At 40.7% G+C, this 14,615-nt stretch overlaps 1 protein-coding gene across 10 annotated transcripts in view; it reads left to right on the top strand.

Annotated features, from left to right (window-relative positions):
• The window catches only part of BCAS3 (BCAS3 microtubule associated cell migration factor), a 299,242-nt gene that overhangs the window by 109,346 nt on the left and 175,281 nt on the right, over window positions 1-14,615 (top strand). For 8 of the 10 annotated variants that reach the window (XM_015880754.2, XM_015880749.2, XM_015880746.2 and 5 more), the window contains exons 17-20: window positions 4,968-5,012; window positions 10,258-10,382; window positions 10,586-10,751; window positions 11,858-11,958. In XM_015880754.2, coding sequence (XP_015736240.1) covers window positions 4,968-5,012; window positions 10,258-10,382; window positions 10,586-10,751; window positions 11,858-11,958 — 437 coding nt within the window. The remainder of the gene's footprint in view (window positions 1-4,967; window positions 5,013-10,257; window positions 10,383-10,585; window positions 10,752-11,857; window positions 11,959-14,615) is intronic. The other 2 variants (XM_015880750.2, XM_015880748.2) reach the window with 1 other exon arrangement.

Below are 14,615 nucleotides of genomic sequence, written 5' to 3'. Positions count from 1 at the left end.
AAAAATAACTACAAGGGTTTCTTAAAGAGTACAGTCAGAGAACAGAAATGTGGACACAAAGAAATGTGCCCTTAGAACTAGGTGGGATGAGATACAGAAAGAACATAAGAAGGCATCTGATGGTCTGTAAGGAGAAGGCAGCAACAGGAGCAGCAGTGAGGGTGATGGTTTAAATAGAAACAGTCCCCATTGCAGTTTTTGAGGTGCTTGGCTGGTAACAGTAACTCACACAGCTGCCCTTACAAATGCAGCTTCTTTATTGCCACGATGATACCTGCAAACTTCACGACAGCTGTTACCGGTGCAATAAATGGACATTCCGAATGTAATGTTTTATCCTTAATTTTCTTAAGCGTACTCAGAATAGTGTCAATGCCCATAGTTCTCTTTGATGAAATTCTGCTACTCTCAGCCTGCCCTATTATTGTGTGTAATTTCTGAACTTAATTAAATTTAAAATACTCAGTGAGGTTTATGTTAAGGGGAGGAAAAAGCAGTCATGGGAAATACCCTGCTGTGTAAATAGAGTTTTCGTGAATGAGGATCATAATTTCAGCAGAGCCAGTGTAGATGTGTAATGTTCAGCTGAGCACTTCCTTCATTTGTTCTGCATCCAAAATGTTTGATGAAAGTACACAAAATTAACATGAAAAGCTGTATTTATGAAGTGGGGATTTAGGAGGAATGCCTCGCATCCAAGAAGCCTGGCATGCCTAAAATGACCAAATTGAGACAGCAGCCTTAACTTAAACCTCCAGGGGGCAAAGCGTGTGTTTAACATATTTAACATCTGCCCTCATATTTCTGCAAACACATAGCAATGTAAGTCTGTACAGTGTAATATTTAGACAGGACAGGGACCATCTGCCTCACTCTGAGAAGTGTAGGAGGCGTGCATTACTGCAAATGGCAAAAGACAGATGTATTTACACCTACGTGGGCAGCACCTTTAAGCAGCGCTCCAAGGAAACGAGGCTCTTCTTTGGAAGCAGCTGCTTAACCTTGTGATTGTGCAGTGATCAGAAAAGGAGGCAGAACTGCAGTCGGTTGGCTTTTACCATCGCTGTTCAGTGGCCCTTAAAGCTGATTTCTTTTCTGTTGTTTCAGTGTTTAAAGAATGACACATTTATTCTGTTATTTTGAAACGTGAAAATCAAGGTGAAAAGGATGCTGTATAATTTCCCCGCTCTGGATCTGTCCGTTCTATTTGCTTTTAGCTTCTCTAATGCAAGATATCTTACTTAAGTTCTTCAGGTTATATTAACCATGTAGGGGTTTGTTTTGCCAATATCCAGGACAGCAAACTATTTTTCAGGTGAAAGGACCGATCACTGCTCTTAATAGGATCTGTCTCCAGCAGAGCTCAATGCGTGTCACTTTATTTGACAAGTGGAACGGCAGTAAATTCCTTAGAAATGTTTGCCGTAGCCCTATGGGAATGAAAGGCCAGAATCTGGAGCTGTGTCATCATGGTGCTGTTCATCACAGATAATTTTTTCTTGTAAGCTTGTATGTTTGGGAGCGTTACCTGGTGGGGTATTGAGCTCTGATTCTGAGCAGTTTCCATTCTCAGCACTGAGTACCTCCAAGCGGTACCTCCCTTCTTACCCATCACTGCTGCTTCCCCGTTCCCTGCCCTCCAATTCTTCCCTTTCTTTTTCGGGTATCCCGGTGCAACTTCCCCACCTCCATAAGCTCTTCATTTTCTCATCCCGCTGACTCACTTTCCTGCAGTTTGTGCTGTCAGTGCATTCTGAGGAGCAGATAGACGTTCCCAAAGGGGCTCCAGCATTAATGAGGAAGGAAACATCAGATGTTTAAAAGAATAAGGGGATGCAAGACAGTAAAGGAGATAAGTTTAATAAGTCTTTATAGATCCGTGCCTCAGTTTCCCTCTCAGAATTTTAACAGTTATGCTGAATTCCTCTTGTGAATGGGTTAATTCATTGCTCCTGTAACAAAGAGCTTATAGACTGGAAAGAGGAAGAGCTGTATGGTCCATCTCACGCTTGTCTGTAAAAGGCAGCATATCTGAATGTGTTAGAGGGCAGCTTTGTGCTTTGCAATAGCTTTATAAGCGTGCCTTGTGTTTGTAGAATGAGTTGTAGCTTGTTTCCAGTGTAAGAACGTGGGCACGCAGATGCACTGTAATAGGAGGGAGGGAAATAAAAGACAGAGTAACGGCCCCAAAAGAAAAACCATTTTAAAAATTGACTTCTCTGACAGCAGCGTTGGTTTTAACTTTCTCCAGCGGTTTGGTCATTATATTTGTATCGCACTTCACTCTCAAATTCATATAGATTTAGTGAAACACAAAGATGTGCCCTATATTCACTGGGTCTTGTCAAAACAGAGATATCCAGTGTATCTTGCAGGAAAAGAAACGGGATTTTCATTTTTTCCATCCAATATCCATGGATGCTGAGTTTTTAAAGATGCAACTCCCTCCGTTCTTCATCCATTTCCCCGTTTTCATTCCTCATTACATCCTGAAGAAGGGCAGGAGTAGGTTTAGTGTCTGATGTTGAAGCAGGCTGAAATATTACCATTTTAATGTTTCTCTTTGCTTATATTATGTGTATTGAACATCACTAGTATCTGTTTGTTCTGTTTTGACTAAGAAAGGCTTGGTTAATCCCAGGTTTCACAACTGGAGCAAGCAAAAATAAGGTGTGCGAAGTCGTGTCTTTGTAGTATAGTTATGGGGGTGCAGTAACAGAAAATCAAGACAATATTAAAAACAAATCTGAAGAGTTCATGGAAATGGGTCGACTGGTGTGTGTGCTGCAGGCAGGCACATTTCTCAGACAGGATTTACATCACTTTAACATTTTATAGAATATATTTTGGTTAAAAAGCAAGTACTGTAGGTGATACCAAATACAGTCGGGAGATAGCAAAGAAGGTTCATTAAAAACTTAAATAGTTGCAAGCTTTTATTAAACGTAACAAAATTGAATAATATTTCAGTTTTGAGTTTGCTGAAACTCAGATAAGAAATGAAGAAAATGCTGTTGGGATTTTGAATCATAAACCACCTTCAGTTATTAATTTTCCTTTAGAATTCCTCACTAACCACGAGAACAGGGAGCCTCGGTGAGGTTTCTGCCTTGGCATTGCTCTGTTGCTGTCATCGAGCACAGCCATCTGCTGCTGTCTTTTCAAGGTTGGGTTATCCTGTAATCTGTGCTCCCCCATCAGCATTCCATCCATATTGTGTGAGGGAAATACTGGAAAACAATTATTTAAATAAATGTCTTAGGGAAAAAAAATCATCATTTTTGAAGGAAGTGGAACTCATGAACATAAAAATCTGTGTTCGTTCTTCCTTGTTGCTACAAACAAGACTACACCTTAAGTCTTTTGACTAATTTTGACTCATTACGTTTTTTACATAACGCGAGATTTTGAATCAATGCATGAAAAAAACATTAATAACAGCAGCAACACTACAGAACAAGAAAACATCTACTGAAGACTGTATCCCCATAGGTAATTTATATTTAAACTTGAAAGAATCTCTTAATGTGAAAATATAATTGGGTCAGTATAGTATGATGGGCTAAATCCCCCAGATTTCCATGATGTTGTAATGCACTCATGTGAGCATCATTGGCTGCTTCGTGCAGACACAGAAACTGAGGCAGGTGGAAAAGGAGTTGCTTGGCAAATGGCCGGGGAGGAGAAATTCCAGGCTCCCAGTCAGAGTTGCCCACTCTCCATCAACTCTTCGAATATTCAGGGAATAGATTCTGAGAGTTAAACTTGATTGGTTGTGGGCTGTATGGAAATCTCAGCTTTCCATACAGTGCTTAAGATGTGCAGCAGTGCTTTGCTGATGTGATGCTGAGCCATGAGAATGGCCCTGAGCTCCATTAGGCACTGAATATTGGCTGTATGGGATGTCCTGCCACTCACACAGTGCATACAACTCATGCATTTCCCAAATCAATTGTCCAGTGATTTTATGGGTAATATTAACATCCCAAATGGGAGTCAAAGGAGCCACGAGCACATGAGCAGCTCCACATTCACCTCCTGTTCTACTTTTCAGATTTTATGCAGATGTCACTATGGCAATGGCTTGTGCTGTAAACAAGGGGAAATTCCACGCAAAATGCTCTAAAATTAATGGTGTATGATACCACTCCAAGAACTGTGCACTGTACCAAGTAGTGCAGCAATGACCTAATCATGGTGCAGACACATTGCTGAGTGGCCAAAAGCACCGAGCTCTACAGATTGCGTGATTTTTAACATCAGATATATTTGAGGGAAATTAGGGTTCTCTTTCCTGCATTCTGTGCAAGCCTATAAATGGGGGAATAAGATTTCTGGCTCATCCACTCACTAAAGATATTTAATTTGATAGTATCTTTCTATCCTAGGAAAAGGGCTGCAGAGCTTTCCCCCAGAGGAGTGCCTTGTCCTGCAGTCTGTTCTGCTCAGCACGTACCTCTGCTCAGTACATTCACCAAACTGTCCCATGCAGAACTTTGGTGTTTCATGGGGAGCAGCCACACATTTGTTGCTCTTGTTGCTAATTTACTTTGTCTATTATGACTTCCAACGTCTATTTAAGGCTCTCTTGACTGCATTTGCCTAAGATTTGTCTGCAGATTTCAGGAAGGAGAACTAAACTGTGTCTAACATGAACTACAACATTAAAGCCTGCCTGCGCCTGATGCATTGTGTGTGTCACAGCCGTGGTGCATGGAGAGCTGCCTGGGAGCTCTCGCTATGAGGCTGCTTGTGCTGTCCATAGCACCGTGCGCTGGGCAGACATTGCTCTGTGTGTCAGCATGCTGGTGATGTGAGGGGGCTACATCTCTTTCAGGGCATCGTGAATGGTTATGGAAGTTATTTTGTTCACCTTCTGCGTAAATCTTAAAAGCATGATGTAGAGTGTACTTGTTGGTAATGGAGTTTTCATCTAATTTCTGTGCATTTTTCCCCCTTCCGTGAAGACCTTACCTGTTTGGAGCAGGATGTTTTTCCATAAAAGCTCCATGGTGAGTTCCCAGTTCAATCCCAGCATGCCTATAATTCATTTGCTCTACTCACTAAATATAACTCTGTGTTTAGACTTTTTGTTTGGGGTTTTCTTTTTTTCACGTTGTTTACTGCATGGCTGATCCATAGGTGGAAGCACTGCATAATTTCACTTTTAAGCTGTGGATGCATATTCACCATCAAGCATTGTGAATCGAACGCATTGTTTTTGTGTTGTTTTCTTAACCTTTGAGAAGACATTTCATTTTCAAATAGCTGAAAAAATGAATTATTTCCCAGCAGGCAAAAAGGACTGCAAATGAGTTTCAAAGCAGGTCTGCTTTCTTGTGTGGCTTTCCTTCAGACAGTGGCACTAAGTCGCTGGCAGACAGAAAACATCAGTGATGACCTCCTGATACTAAGCCAGATTAGCAGTGGGTAGACAGTAAAGTTGGAAGGTGTGGGGGTTTTCTTAGGAAACATACGTGGTTTTAAGGGTGAGGTGGGTTTTTTTTCAGTAGTGCACAGTAAGCATTTGGCTCCCAAAGCAATATTCCTATGTACCATTCCTAAAGGTAGTCTGAGATGCACCCAGATTTCATCCGGTGATGATCTAAGAAGTGAAGGGCCAATGGCTGTTGGGTGCTCCCTTCATAGCGTGGGCTCCGGGTGCTGCAGCAAAGCGAAGCCGAGAGGCTTGTCAACCAGAAATGATTTTAGATTGAAGCAAGATTAAAAGGCCGAGATTAAAGGGGGGAATATACGAAATAGACTTAGAAATTGTTGCCTGTCTTTCACAAGACTCTTTTGTGGTTTGTTTAATGCCAGTGCTGGCTCACAAATATGGGCTTTACTGGCCTACAGAGAAATTGAGATAAAAAACACGCTTTGGGCGGGGAAAGAAGTCATGTTGTTTCCATTAAAGTCTTAATGAGACCTAAATTATGTAAACAAAATGAATGGAGATTTGACAGCTTACTGCCTGGCGAATGAAGGAGCCTGCTATTTCTTTCTTGCTTTCTCTTGTTTTATTCATGATTTGACAACTGGGAACATGTCTTTATTTTCCTCTTTTCGGCACAATGATAAAGTAATTAAGATGTGTGTATTTTGGGGCAGGTAGGATTTTTCAGTAATCCTGTAGCTGTAGTTTTTAGGTATTATTTTTCTCTGATACTTTTGTGGCCACTTACAAGGAAACTTTTCCCTTCAAAAATGGAGCGAGCCCGTTTAGGTGGATTTCTCTGTAGATTATTTGTGCAGTGATTTATAGATCAGTGCTTTGGGTTGTATGAATCTGATGCGTTTAAAGCCTCTTCATTGCTGATATAAAACCGAACAGAGGCTGCAGGGAATGAGAATCGCACTGTTTTGTAGATATTTGATTCTGTAAATCAGTTTCTTCATATCATGGATCTGAAATATGTTTGTTTATACATTTAAAGCCGTGTCACTTGTTTGGCTGTCTGAAATTGAAGACAAATTTAACATCCCACAGTATTCTGAAGGACACGGAGCTCTCTGAGGCACGATTCAATAGCTCTCTATATTAATAGAATTAATTCTTTTTTCTTCCCCCATAAATTGGGAAAATAATAACAAATGAAAAGAAGCTGAGACACAGACTTGGTGTTTCATGATGATTAGTTACGAGCACGCTTTCAGAAGCTGCAGCAGCCTTCAGGGTTTGCTACAGAAGTCAAGTAACCACAGTGCTGTTGTTTCAGTAGCTCTTAATCTTCTGCTGCTTTGTCAACATGAAAGAACTTGCATGCTCCTGCTGCAGTCTTCATTTTCCTAACGAGATGGCAGTGATACCTTAATTATCATCAGTTTGTTCACATCAGCTTTTGTGCCATTTCCACACAATGTGCATGTGTATGTTTGTTACTGGTTATGCATACATCTGTTCTCAGTGTTCCTGCATGCAAAATGGGAATCGCCCTCTGAAATGATGTCATACAAGTTAGTTATCATCAGCAACACAAATTTCCCCAAATTTCCTGTGCTGAGCTGAGGTTTGAGTTCTAATAGGTGCCTTTGCCACCATCTTCAAGTGGAACAGGTGAATGTGAGCTGCTGGAAGCTGAAATTGCATTGCATTGCCTTTGCTGAGGCAGAGACCTCATTGGCGTTACGGCAGAACAAGGGTGATGTAACACCAAGGTTTTTGTTACCATTATACTGCAGCTCAGCAGCTGCATTACCACAGAGAGGGGTTGGTGTGCTGGGCAGGAGGGCATGGCCATCTCTGTTCCTTTTCTCCTCCTCAGTGTTCTTCATCCTTCCTGCAGCAGAGCTCACTGAATGGAAGAAGCCCCACGCTGCACCCTGCACTCTCTGGGCCTTTCCCACACCAGGGCCTCTTGCAGTGCAGCAGCACAGGGCTTGGAGAGCAGCTTTCTGCTGTGGTGGAAGTGGGTGGCAGAGTCTACCTGAGATCCTTGGGTCCCTGCTTTGATAAGCACGATCTGCTTGAGTGATGGAGGAAAAACCCTTATTGCTCCCCTAGGGTGGAATTAGCAGAAATGGTTCTTTTTTGCACATGAGCTCTTTTTGCTTTTTACTTCTTTTTTTTAACCTTCTGCTGTAAGTTTCTGAATTGATACCATTGGGATAAGAACACTTCTGTGCCATGGTGAATTCTTGGTGTAGGTGGGCAGACCCAGATGGGAAGAAATCTACTAACCATTTATCCTCCACGTCTCTTTTAGGGCCGTTGTGTCTCACGGTAGAAGACTGAAATTAAGAGCTAAGGCTTCAATCAGATTAGTTTAACTTTTCTAGTTTCTTAGTGTTGATTCCCAACAACCTGCCCTTCTTCCTGCATCGTAACCCTTTCCAGCAAAAAAATACAGCGTAATATTCTGAATGTTAGTGTATTATGAAGATTCCTTGAAATTAACTGTTTTAAAACTGAGGCCAAATGTACCTTAATTTCAGCTCATAGAATAATTTATGACGTGCTGACAGGCTAAGAGCAAGGAAAGAGCAGAAGTTCTTAGCAGAAACCAGTCATTCACCACCTACCTTCAACGTTGCTGTTTTGTTATCATTTATAAAGCTGAGAGGGTGTTTGCGTCTACGTAATGATGAGGATTTATAGTTTTCAAGTTGTTAAAATATCATAATGACATGAAAATATATTTTTCTAATAGCATTACCGTTGCAGAAAATAATTTGGCTTGTGTGATCTACTGAAAGAAAGAAACTTGAGTTGGAGCCTATTGATGAAAGCTCAGAGGTTGAAGTGAAAAGGTGGAAAGCTGGAAGGTTCCGTAGTTACAGTAATTTCAGTGTAGACTTGTTGACATCCCTGCACTTTTTTCAGAAGCATGAAGAAACCAGTGTGATGCAGTAGCAGTCCTTGGTTTTTGTTGGTCACAGGACCAAGTTTAACCACATGGGTAATCATGTTTTACGTGATCTGCTCTCTCTGACTACAAAACACCATTTTGTTTTGGCACTGAAGCCAACACTTCAATGCGTGCCTCAAAAGATGTGCATTCTAAAGGCATAGAGTAAATAGAATATAGTTGAGAGCATTTCCTCCACTGCTTATATCTGTGTTTGGCTGAGCAGAGGTCTTTGGGAATAACAGCCTCCCAAACTCAGCAAAGATTTTGTGATTTACTGTTGATCCCAGGTTCCTTTCTGCTGAAAGGCTCGAAGCAATGGTTGAAGTCTGTTGTCTCTGGTTTGTGGCTGAGCATAGCATTTGCTTCTACTTTGGTTCTTTTTCCCTTTTAAATTATCTCAGTAACCTTGGGTTGTGTTGTGTAAATATTTAGAATATTAGGAATATTAGAAGAGCATGGAAAGATTATGCTATTTATTTCTATGAGGAAGTGAATGTGAATCCTGTTGGTCCTCATACTTGGCTTTGTACTGATTAAGGGGCAACATCATCCTTCTCAATAATCTTGTTTAATATTAAAAACAGTCGTTTATTGTTTGAAGCACAGATCAGCAAGTAAGAAGCCCATAATTAGTTCATGCATTACATTATCACTTCTGCAGCGGTATCTGTGTGTGAATATTTGGAAGCTGAGAACTAACAGTAGTTTTCAACACACAGTTGATCCCAGAACTGATTAAAAGGGCTGCTTTTATGACAGGTGACTATTGAAAGCGAGAGAAGTCCATTCTGAGTTTGTCTGATAGTAAGCAGTCTGTGAATATCAATCAGAAATGCAAATATTGTGGTCAGGACATTTTTGGGATGCAGATTTTGGATCTGGTAATCTGTAGTTGCAGATGTAACAGTTGGCTGTTAAGTGCTTTGTGGTAGTTCAATATCAGAGTTACTGACTATAAATGGCAATTGCTCTTTGGGGAGGTTCCACCTTCTGGTGTAGGCAGAAGAGCATCAGGACCACTCTGAGTCCATGAACGTTCATTTGAATGTAGAGTCAGTGTAAAGCAGTTCCTTTTGGAAGGGTTGTTTTCATGTTGTTATTTCTTATTTTTTCTGCAGATGAGACAAGTAACCACGGGTTTGCTGTATCTGACCTATGGCACACACGTATCTGCACACACGATTATTAGGATTAAAGATCTTAAATGAGAATGCGGTGGTGTAGTCACAGACTGATATATTGTGGAATAAGAATTAATGAAAGAAAAAACGAAAGGAGGGAAAGATAGGAAGAGAAGGAAGCAATGGCATAGAATAAAAGAAAGAGAGAGAAAGCAAATGGCAAAGATGGAGAAAAGGACGTGGGTGACTTGTTTTAACATGTAGCACGAGTGTACACATTATTTCCCTTCCCTCCTACCCTCCGCATGCTGTTCCCTCTTACTGTCATTGTGTCTATTGCAATGGTTTCAGTGCCATCCTCACTGCGCTGTCTCTGAGTAGCAGTCAGTGTGAGTTATCAGCTGTATGTGTATTTTCTGCAAATGCTGGGAAATACCAACTACCCAGAGTCTGTGTTTTCATTCCCAAAGGACTTCCAATAGTTTGCATTCCCTTTGGAATTTGTTCCTATTGAATGCAAATGTTCACGATTGGGTCTTTCAAACAGTCTAACCAATTCTGCACTATGAGCAGCGCTGTTCTTCAAGTTAATGAGTTCAGTGATCGAGGGGAATTTGGAACCTATTATCCAGAAACACTGAGCATCTGTAAGTCCTGATAGACCACAGGGGAGCTGCAGATACTCAGCACCTCTGAACTTGTACCCGAGAATGGCTGTGAAGCAAAGGACGTCATCATTTTTTGAGAGTCAGTTTTCCTAATTTTAATTTTATTTTTTATTTAAGCAAAACCAAACCGGCTCCGCAAATTTCACCCAGTAAGTCTGTGGGAGGAGAGTTTTGTGTCGCTGCAGTCTTTGGATCGTCGCGATCGTGGTTTGCAAACAACGCTGGGCTGAAAAGAGAAAAAGGTAGGGAAACTTCTTGAAAATGTACTGTGCTTTTTGTGATTTTCTCTTTGTCTCCCCAACCCCCCCAGTTCTTCTAGTTGACATATTTGACCACGAGTTTATTAAGCCAGGAGACTTCCAAGAATGGTCTGCGATTTCTCTAAGTTATTTTTTCTGTTCCTGTGCTGCTATCGCAGTAAGATTTTCTTTCTTCTTGCAAACAGATCAGTCCAAACAGTTTGTAGTGGAATCGCTGTATATCATCAGCTGCTACGGCAGCCTTGTGGAGCACGTGTTGGAACCACGTCCGCTCAGCACCGCTCCGAAGATTAGTGATGACACCCCTCTGGAAATGATGACGTGCCCGAGAGCCAGCTGGACTTTGGTTAGGTAGCTCATTTCTTTTTCTTTTCTCTCCTCCTTTTTGTCCAAAAAAAATGAGTATCAACTTCTTTTATTAGAAGGAGTGAATGAACTGCATCGTGATTTTTGCTGTTGTTTAGATCTGTTGTGGACTCCTACAGCTTTCCATTGTAAGAGCTCTCAGTAGCAAATTCAAGCCTAAATTTTCATGTAGTTCCGTTAGTGCTTATAGGCATGGAGCTATGTGAACACGTATAAGATCAATAGAGATCTTTATCAGTTGATGATTTTAAATGATCGGTTTGTAATTTAGTTTTTTTATATATTTTATATTTATAAATACAGAATTCTGCCCTGAGAGATGAGTGAGGTTTTCAAGATGAAGCATTGCAGAGTTAGGCGAGTTATCCTGTAAGTAGCTGAAGGTAGCATTTCTCGAGGTAGCTGAAGAAATCATTCCTGACATGTGGAGGAAAGTAAACAAAAATTGATGAGAAACTGTTGTCAGTGCTTTTGACGTTTTAAAATATTTTCTCATCGATTTTTCTTGGCTCCTATATTCCTTAGTGCTGCTTATAGCTGGACTGCATTGATCAATACTTGATTTACCAAGCTATTTAGGAATGGCCCACCCTAATTAAAATTACAACACAGACTTCTAGACCATTATTGTTGAAATGAGTAGGTTGTAATGGAATTGAAAATTCTAATTGGATCAATAGTCCATAACTTTACACAGCTTTATTTTCACAGTTTGTAAATGCTCAATGACTTTACAGTATTGAAGCAATGCTAGTTAACAGAACACAAAAGTTCCCCGGGTTCTGTAGTGTGTTTATATTAAATAATGTTACCGTGGTCCTAAATGTATTTACCAGCATAATCCAAAGTGCCTTCGTCATTTTTCTGTGCAGTATTTGTTGCAGCTGACAAACAAGTATTGTCTTCTCAATCTGCACAATTTGGCCGTGCTGCACAGCTGCCTGTGGTGTATTTCAGTGTTTGAACAAGCTAATTTAAGTAATTACAAACATTTTGTGAGCTTGTATAGATAATTACATGTGATGACAGAAATGCTGATTTACATTCTCTGTATTAGGCTTAAATATTAATAGTCTTGTGTTTTACCTCAGAACTCCTCAGTGGAATGAGCTCCAACCACCATTTAATGCAAACCATCCACTGCTGCTGGCTGCCGATGCAGTTCAGTACTACCAGTATCTTCTTGCTGGCTGTAAGTAGCTGACAACTTTCTGTCTTATGTGCAAGCTGTAAGCTGAGCATGACTTTCTGAAAGGGATTTTCAAGCTTCATTCTTCAAACAGAACAACAGCAGTTGGCCAAAAGACTTTCTAAAAATTGATAATGAACGGAGCAGGAGGGGCAGAGTTTTTTTGTGAGATATCACTGAAATGTGCTGAAGATTTAGAGACAGTTTACCATAAATGAAGGTTTAGGAATGTAGCAGTGTACCAGCAATAATACAATAAGAGTAAAATGTTTCCATGCGTTTCCATTATAATGTATAAATACAGACGTATATTTATAGTGGGTACCAGAAATAATGATCTGATGTTCTTTTTTCTTTTTCTTTTATTTTTTTTTTTCCTATATATATGTGCCAATATATGTACATTGTGTAAATTACAGCAAACTGTAGGGAAAGGACCAGCACTGGGTTCTTACAGGGCACCTCCTGCGAACTAACTTAAGCTGAATAAGTGCATGTTACATTAAAAGTTGGGAGTTGGTAGGCACACCCATAGATAGGTATTTAGTAGCATCAAAATGAGCTCATCTGTGCAGCAAGAAGTTGTGTTGTTTTCAGTTTGTGTTCACCTTCAGAAAAGAGCTTCTTGTAACCAACTGTACTAGCGATGGCAGAGTAGCAAACATAGATTCATTTCAATATGAGTCAAGCTCTCGAGGCCATTGTGTAGGCAGAATGTGAGTGCGTGCCAGGCCTTGTAAGTGTGACCCATTAGGTACCCTAAAGACTTAAGGGTTTCTTCCCCTCGCTTCTCTTCTTGCTTTTAGCCATTTCCTCTCATGAAATTTATATTCAGAGACAAGCAAATGCATCTGCATTTTCCCACTTCCCTGGAAATCCTCATTGCTGGGCTGCTTCCAGCTGCTTCCCTTGGGAGCCCTGGCACCGCTTCCAGGGGTGGCTGCCCACCTGCCCCACACTGTGCTGCCCAGCCACGCATTTACAGGGGTGATACCCATTGTGTCACACATCCACAAATGTTTTGTTTATTTACCTGTCCTTATAGATAATGCATGTATATTATACAGGTCTGGTATATGTCATATATATTTAATAGATAAATGAGTACTTTTATTTATAACAGTAATATGCTCTTTTTATTCTCGCAATTCAAAAGAGACTATTAGCAGTGATTATCCAGTCTCTTCTTTATTGTCGAGGGTGCAGTCAAGACTGAAGTGATGTAACAGGCTGAATTCCACAACTCTTGGCATATGCAGAGGTACTCATGGGGAAATCAGAGCCTCAGTGCAGTTGTCAGCGCAGCTAATGCCAGCAAGTTATGTGACACGAGCATTCAGAATGCAGAAAGTGGACACCTGGGCCAAGAGGCAGGATGGCTGAAGGTGGCTGGTAAAAGTGACATTGGCAGCAGACCAGATCTGCTGCTTCTACCTGTCCATCTGTTACTTGCACTGAGAGCTCAAAATGTTGGGGAAACCTGCAGGTTCTTCCTGTTTTGATGCTGCATAGGAAAGGGAAGAAAATCCACAGTGTAGAAAATAAAAGGCAGAGTTAACTGACAGCCCTTAAAACTGAGCGAGCTGTGCTTTTCAGCCAGAGAATGTGTTCTGATATCTCTGTGTTCTTTTACTTTCACATACAGGTATGTGTGCTCTGCTTTGAGAGGAAAGGTCATTGCAAGGATGCATGCTGGTTGTATAATATTTTATGATACAAATTTAAACATAGATCAGTATTTTCAAAAGAGAGCGAAAGGATGTTGTCCATTGCTGTGTATGTTTATTGTTCTTCAGGGCTGTCAGGCCTCTTGCTTTGCAGAATTATCTAACCAGGCTAACAAACACAGTGTCTTCAGGGAAAACAGCAATACTAAGTCATCTTGAAGTGCTCTCCAAAGCCAGCTTTTATTCACAGATGCTAGCTATGTTTGTGAGCCCTTGCAGCTTGTCTGTTCAGCCAACATTCCTTTCCCCCCTTCTCCCCTCCCCAAATCTCTGCTCTCGTTGTGGACATCTTTCTCTTCCATGCTGTCTTCAGCTATTTCTCCTGCCTGCTGTCAAGCCCATAAATGCATAAATTATTGCACGTAGTAGGCAGTTATTGCAGTACACGTCCAAAAGCACAGGATGCTGTCTGGGGAATTTTGGACATTCTGTACAAGTATTTGTAAACTTTTTAGTTCCTGCTGAAACGTAAGTAATCCACGGATACCAGCTGAACAAAAGCCTTTCAGTGAGCACTGATGTTCAGATACACAGATACACTTATCCCTCCTCCTGAAATAAGGAAAGGATGGGGTTCTCTCTGTATTTACCTCTCTGTATTTCATTAACATTTCAAGTACTGTCTATTTCAAATGTCTTCTGTACTGGAATCTTTTTAATGGAAGTGGAATGAGTGAAAGCCCAATTCCAACAAAATAATGAATTTCCATTACTTGAATAACAGCAAATAATTTTAAGTCAGGTGAGTGTGGAATGTAGACAGTACAGAAGAATAAATACTAGAGACACAAAAAAACTGGAGAACACAGTAAAGTTAGTATTAACAGAACTTTGTGTACATGTGACCTTTGAAGCTTTGTCTTCTGGACTTGTTGTATCTGAAGCTACTCAATGAAGTTTGGAGTCCAAACAGGATTTGCACACATCGGTCCC

Source organism: Coturnix japonica, chromosome 19 (genome assembly GCF_001577835.2).
Source record: "Coturnix japonica isolate 7356 chromosome 19, Coturnix japonica 2.1, whole genome shotgun sequence".
Taxonomy (NCBI): Eukaryota; Metazoa; Chordata; class Aves; order Galliformes; family Phasianidae; genus Coturnix; species Coturnix japonica.
This window is presented reverse-complemented; position numbering and strand designations above follow the sequence as displayed.